At 42.4% G+C, this 7016-nt stretch overlaps 1 protein-coding gene across 1 annotated transcript in view; it reads left to right on the forward strand.

The window, feature by feature from the left end:
* LOC115202607 (regulator of G-protein signaling 3-like) overlaps positions 1-7016 on the forward strand; it is a 47236-nt gene that overhangs the window by 9005 nt on the left and 31215 nt on the right. Inside the window, exon 2 of the mRNA XM_029766703.1 lies at positions 1505-1604. Coding sequence (XP_029622563.1) covers positions 1505-1604 — 100 coding nt within the window. The remainder of the gene's footprint in view (positions 1-1504; positions 1605-7016) is intronic.

Below are 7016 nucleotides of genomic sequence, written 5' to 3' on the forward strand. Positions count from 1 at the left end.
AGAGCAGGGGAGTGCTGGTAGGGTAGACAGAGCAGGGGAGTGCTGGTAGGGGAGACAGAGCAGGGGAGTGCTGGTAGGGTAGACAGAGCAGGGGAGTGCTGGTAGGGTAGTGTGGTGGTTCATTTCTTTACTATCAAATGATGAGAGACAAACTTACACAAGTCAGAGTTATACTTAAACTAAGTCTTTAATAATAAGAGCTTTGCAATAGCAATGACTTTCAACGATTCTCAATGTCTAATGAACCGTTGAGAGTGATAAAACAAAAGTAAAACGAGAGACATATTTTTATTTTTATTTTAACGCAAAATATTTAAAAAATACCTGATACAATATGAAAATGTATATATGAGTGCATAAAACAAAACAAAAAAAGTGAAATTTTACAATAAACTCCGTGGTAGTAAAATGTTTCATGTGCTTTAATTCAGTCAATTTCTGATGGATTATACAAATCAAAAAGTTTGGAGTATCTTCATACATTGTCCAACTGTTGCATTTATTATAATTGTTTTTAAAACTTTTTGAATCAAACCAAATCAAACTTTATTTATAAAGCACATTTCAAACATGGAATGCAGCACAATGTGTTTTACAAAAAAAATGAAAATGAAAATTATTATGGAAATATTTACTAAACAACAAACATAAGAGGATAAAAAACAAAAGAATAACAATAAAAACGGAACGACTAAAAAGCACCCTAAAGGAAAAGCAAAGCTAAAAAGGTGTGTTTTAATAAGTTCTATTTTAAAAATGTCCACAGTTTCAGCCCCCTCAGGTTCTCTGGCAGGCTATTCCAGAGGATGGGGGAACAGTAACTAAAGGCTGCCTCTCCATGCCTCTTGGTTCTAGGCTTTGGGATAGTTAAAAGGCCAGTGCCAGAGGAACTGAGGGACCTACTGGGTACATAACTTAAAATCATCTCTGACATATATTGTGGTGCACAATCGTGGATTGATTTAAAAACCAGAAGAAGAATCTTCAAATGAGTTCTAAAACTCACAGGCAGCCAGTGCAGAAACCTTAAAACAGATGTAATGTGCGCTCTCTGTCTGGTCTTGGTCAGTACCCGTGCTGCAGCATTTTGTATGTTTTGTAGTTGACCAATGGCGTTCTTGGGTAGAGCAGACAGGAGAGCATTACAGTAGTCAAGCACGCGTGTAATAAAAGTATGGATGAGTCTCTCTGGAAGCCTGAGAGAGAAACGGCCGCATCTTGACAATGTTCCTTAGGTGGTAAAAAGCAATTTTGGTCACATTCCTAATATGATTCCAAATTGAGTTCAGAATCTAAAATAACACCCAGTTTTTTAATCTTTATATTTTTTTTATTATTTTACTTCAATGACCGTTGCTATATTAGAGTGAGTCCCCCAGCCAGAATAGCCTCTAACCCAGACAGCTCTCTTTCTGTTTCAAATGCAAATACACGTTCCCTTCCTTTCCTCTGTCCTCCTGACTCTAACAGTGTGGTTGTTATCGTGTTGTGTTGTCTTCTGTAGGAGGTCAAAGGCTGGTATTATCTACTGGGGGAGGAGCTGGGGAAGACCAAGCATCTGAGAGTGTCCTCACATTCCCAACTGCTCCACCAACACACCACCGGTCAGTGGACCATTTCGCCATTCTATATCTGTGTATGTGTGTTACAGTATGTGTGTTGCAGTATGTGTGTTACAGTATATGTGTTGCAGTATGTGTGTTGCAGTATGTGTGTTGCAGTATGTGTGTTACAGTATGTGTGTTACAGTATGTGTGTACCGTATGGACGAGTGTTTAAATATATGATTGTAGCTATATCCATGGGAGCTGAGATGAGTGCATACAGATGTGTATGTCGTGTCTGTGTGTGTGTGTTACGTGTGTGTGTGTGTGTGTATGTGTGTGTGTGTGCAGACTGTGCTGGGCTCGTGGCTGGGAATATCTGAAGGGGATTATCATCCTGGGACGGGAGGTTGGGCGATGGGTGTGGGGGGGAAATTGGGATTAAGGGAGTGAGGGATTGGGAGAGCAAAAGAGGGGGGAGGGGGAAGAGGGGGAGGAGAGGGAAGAGGGGGCTGGAAAAGCGCTCAGCGTCAGAGTGGTTGGAAAGAGCTCTGTGATCATACTGCGTGCTGCAGTGAAACTGTAGAGCTGAATACACACTGCTGTTTAATTTCATTCTTTCCTCCACACTGTCCATTTTTCTTGTTTTCTGTGGAGAAGAGTGACTATTCCCTCTCTCTCACCTGCCTATGCTCTCTCACATTGTTGCTGGTGGACTATAGAGGAGTTATGCCTTTGAGTGCCTGCCCCCTGAGCAGCTTGGAGTAGGTGAGTGTTGTCTCTGTGCACTCAGGAGTGCAGTATAGTAGAGTGTTGTTGATGGGTTATTATCAGGCTGTTTGTTTTGTTTGATATATAGAAAGAAAAGGTTTTAGTGTTTTCTCTCTCTCTCTCTCTCTCTCTCTCTCTCTCTCTCTCTCTCTCTCTCTCTTACTCTCACTCTCTCTCTCTCTCTCTCTCTCTCTCTCTCTCTCTCTCTTACTCTCACTCTCTCTCTCTCTCACTCTCTCATGTGTAATTCATATTTGCTTGTCAAACTCTCAGATTGAGATTAATCCGATGAAATAGTAACCACGCTCATTTGCCATGCTTGTCTGGGCTCAGATTGTCTCATGCAATAATGGCTGTCTGATAAGAACTGGGGCAGTTGTCACTTCAGACTGTTAGTGCTCGTTAGAAAGTCTTTGTGTTCTGACAATGGGATGAGGCGGCTTGGACCCTCGGGTGAGATGGGAAAAAATTCCTTCAGTCTGAAGAAATGAATCTAAAAGCTACAAAAGCTACAATGTTAGAGTAAGGATAGGCCACAAAGCCCATCACTAAGCCAGATGATGAGACATGACGGTAAGAGCAACACTCAGCGTTCTATTAAGGCCTGTGTTTTGATATATTCTTTATTTACCCACATTGAATTAATCAGATAAGATATGAAATGCATCTATGGACCAGACAAACATGCTCCTCAATTCCTAAATCAACATTTCTGTCAGCATGGCTCTGAATGTTTCCTCCATATTGAAGAATGTGTTGTCTGACCCATTGCCATCTTATCTTATCATATCAATTTATATGAGTACATAGTGTGTGTGTGTGTGTGTGTGTGTGTGTGTGTGTGTGTGTGTGTGTGTGTGTGTGTGTGTGTGTGTGTGTGTGTGTGTGTGTGTGTGTGTGCGCGTGTGGGCGTGTGTGTATTGTATGTGAAACAGTGTGTGAACTGACTCTTCATATCAAAGCCTGTCGGCGTTTTGTGTGTGTGTGTGTGTGTGTGTGTGTGTATGTGTGTGTGTGTGTGTGTGTGTGTGTGTGTGTGTGTGTGTGTGTGTGTGTGTGTGTGTGTGTGTGTGTGTGTGTGTGTGTGTGTGTGTGTGCATGTATGTATCCTACATCAGTGCTGATTCGCTACTGTGTTGTAATGCTGATGGCATCTGGCTGAATGTAGGGCAACTACACCCTATTCTAACCAGACACATGGACATGGGATTGGGCAAATCCAATTCATTAGGTCTGTATCTATTGTAGCCTGTCCCTCTCTATCTTTCCTTATTTCCCCCTCTTTTCTGTCATTAACACATTAACCACTATCCATGTCTTGTTCTTTCTTTCTTTCTTTCTTTCTTTCTTTCTTTCTTTCTTTCTTTCTTTCTTTCTTTCTTTCTTTCTTTCTTTCTTTCTTTCTTTCTTTCTTTCTTTCTTTCATTCTCAATCTCTTCATCTTTTTATCTCCCTTTTCTCTCACCCTCTCTCTCACTCATTAACAAAATAATTTATACGCCCCTTTTGCTGTCTCTTACACATCATTAGTTGTACACAAAATGAATAGAACACCTTTTTTTTATCCCACATTCAGTTGACATAACACCTTAAACAGCGGATGATTATTTGAAAAATGTGGTTTTGAAAACCAGAAAGGTTTACCCTGTGTTGCACAGGGAGGGAACAGTAATGTTCACCATTCTGTGGTTAATGAACATAAAGCAGGAAGTGGAGCAGATTTGTGGGGCACATCTGGTTTGACAGCGCACTGGTCTCAGTGTTGCCCTATGCAGTGGTGTAGTGTTGGTTAGTGTGCCATGTAACCTTGCCTGATCTCCTTGACCCAGGACCCATGTTAGAGCAAAGGCCCAGGGGCCATCACAGCCATCTCAATATGGCAGTGTCATCCGCCAGCACTGTTCATTTTTCCATTACGCTGTGGGTGAGCATTACCCTACTCAAATAGGGTAGAATAGAACCACTTCATGTCTGTACAGTAGCTTCACACACACAGCGCCGTCCAGGCAGCCGAACCAACAAAGACAGAAGCCTCTGTCCACCCAGTGAGCAATATGGAAATTGAGATGTAATTTCCATAAGCTTTTCTCTCTACCATATCCATATACGTTACATAAGGAAGAGGACTGAGCTGCCATGCCTTATCAGACGACTAAAAGCACATTTTCTGGGAGAAAATGGGAGATGACAAAAGAGCACGCTGAATGAAGGCTCTGGATGTTAATCTTGCGTTGCTGTTAGATAACTGTCCAAGCTGCAAATATCACTTTGAGAGCTGAGAAAAAAACGAGTGCTTTATTCAATCAAACCTGCAGTGCAATACAGTTGCCTGTAAAGCCTTCCTTATTTACTGGCGTCAAAACAAATCAAGGAATGGCTTAGGTAAGGAAGAAACAGCAGGTGGACATGTCTTTATAGGTGGAGACTTTCTATTTAAGAGAAGGATTAGACATGTTTATAAACAATGATATTACATTTTAGAAAAGCTCAGACAGAAAGAGGGAGATAGAGAGAATGGGGGGGAGCTGCATGGTTGGCATCACTTAGGTCTGCAATTTTAGACAATGGTTATGTTCATTTAGCTTGTCTTATACCTTAAAATAAGGCCATACTATTTATGATTTTCTTTTGCCATGCCAAGACGGACTAAGAGACACAGAAAGAGAGAGAGAGAAATGTACAGAGAGAGAGAGAGCGAGGTGAGAGGGAGAGAGAGAGCGAGGTGTACAGAGAGAGAGAGAGAGAGCGAGGTGAGAGGGAGAGAGGGAGGGAGAGAGAGGTGAACGTTAAGGACTTGAAAAAGATGAAGGGAAACATGTTGTTTCTGACCCCAGTGTGCTAATCCAGGGACACAACACGCACTTTTAACTCAACCATAATGCTGTCAAATGTCCAGTCAGTCACCCTGTAGGGCTCCGGCAGACATCACAGTGGAAGGTTTCAGACAAATCAACTGGGATTGGGAGTTGCATGACTAAACGATAGGCCGCTGATCAGGCTTGTCATTGGACAGCTGTGACTGTTTGTTTTGTGAAGTGAGCTAGGATCCTCTGAGAGAGCTAGCGTGACCTCTGACACTGCTGTCCTGTATGTCTTTAGCAATTAATACTGATAGGAATATTCAAATGAAGAGTTAGCCTACCTGGCAGAGGCAAAAGGTATGTGAGGACCTGCACTAATGTAACACAAAAGTTTGAAAACTGTAATATAAATCTAAGACCAAATGCACTGCAGATGATGCCTGTTTTCTTCCTACAGAGTCATACTGCCAGCCTCTGTTGACCATCTCTTTTTACCACATTCCCCTGCTTTGAATTCATGTCAATGCTATTACAGCCACACAATAGTCTCATAGCATCAGTATTGGGTCTCTGCTGCTCTGTGATTGGACTACAGACAGAGCGCTGCCGAATCTCCCTCCCGACCCCAGCATGCTCTGCTCTGAGTATGTGGTGCGCAGAGTCGGGCGGGAACTGATTACATTTTTTTTATTTCACCTTTATTTAACCAGGTAAGCTAGTTGAGAACAAGTTCTCATTTACAACTGCGAACCTGGCCAAGATGTAAATTAGTACATGTTTATCTGGTTACATAAAAACTGCAAACTGTAATCAGTTACGTCACCCGCAAAAATAATGTAATAAGATCACCAAATGCATTTGATGGATCCTTTGTGTCTTCTTCTATTGCGTTCTTAAGGGGAAAGTAATCCAAAAGTAAATGAAAGTAATCACATTCCTATTTGCTAATCCCAAAATGATGTTACTGACTACAATTTTGGGCAAGTGACTAGAAACTGTAACGGATTACATTTAGAAAGTAACATACCCAACCCTGGTGGGTGCGGCACATAAAGCTCTTCCCTTCCCTTCCGCATGAGTGCACATCGACATGGGCCCAGACTGTTAGCATAATTGGACAGGGTACCAGCCTGCATTTAAAAGGCAAATTTAAGCACTTCTCGGGGGAGTGAGAGAAGATCGATCACTACCACCTTTTGGTCTGCTGACACATTCTATTGCAGATGTTTTCAACATCTTCTCCAATGGGTTAGACAGCAGGGCTAGGTAATGTACACCACATGAGCTCCCACCACAATCTCCTACATACACTTTTGAAGGTTGGTGGGATGCAGGGGTTGGTCTGGGGGAGGTGGGGGGGGGGGGGGGCAGGGGGGGCCAGTGCCACTGTGACAACAATTGTGGACCCACTTGTGGCCCCCCTAAATGTGGAGTAATGAAATAATTTTTACATCAACTACACTGCTCAAAAAATAAAGGGAACACTAAAATAACACATCCTAGATCTGAATGAAAGAAATAATCTTATTAAATACTTTTTTCTTTACATAGTTGAATGTGCTGACAACAAAATTACACAAAAATAATCAATGGAAATCCAATTTATCAACCCATGGAGGGCGGATTTGGAGTCACACTCAAAATTAAAGTGGAAAACCACACTACAGGCTGATCCAACTTTGATGTAATGTCCTTAAAACAAGGTCAAAATGAGGCTCAGTAGTGTGTGTGGCCTCCACGTGCCTGTATGACCTCCCTACAACGCCTGGGCATGCTCCTGATGAGGTGGCGGATGGTCTCCTGAGGGATCTCCTCCCAGACCTGGACTAAAGCATCCGCCAACCTCCTGGACAGTCTGTGGTGCTAACGTGGCGTTGGTGGATGGAGCGAGACATGATGT

The sequence above is a fragment of the Salmo trutta genome, chromosome 12 (genome assembly GCF_901001165.1).
Source record: "Salmo trutta chromosome 12, fSalTru1.1, whole genome shotgun sequence".
Classification (NCBI taxonomy): domain Eukaryota; kingdom Metazoa; phylum Chordata; class Actinopteri; order Salmoniformes; family Salmonidae; genus Salmo; species Salmo trutta.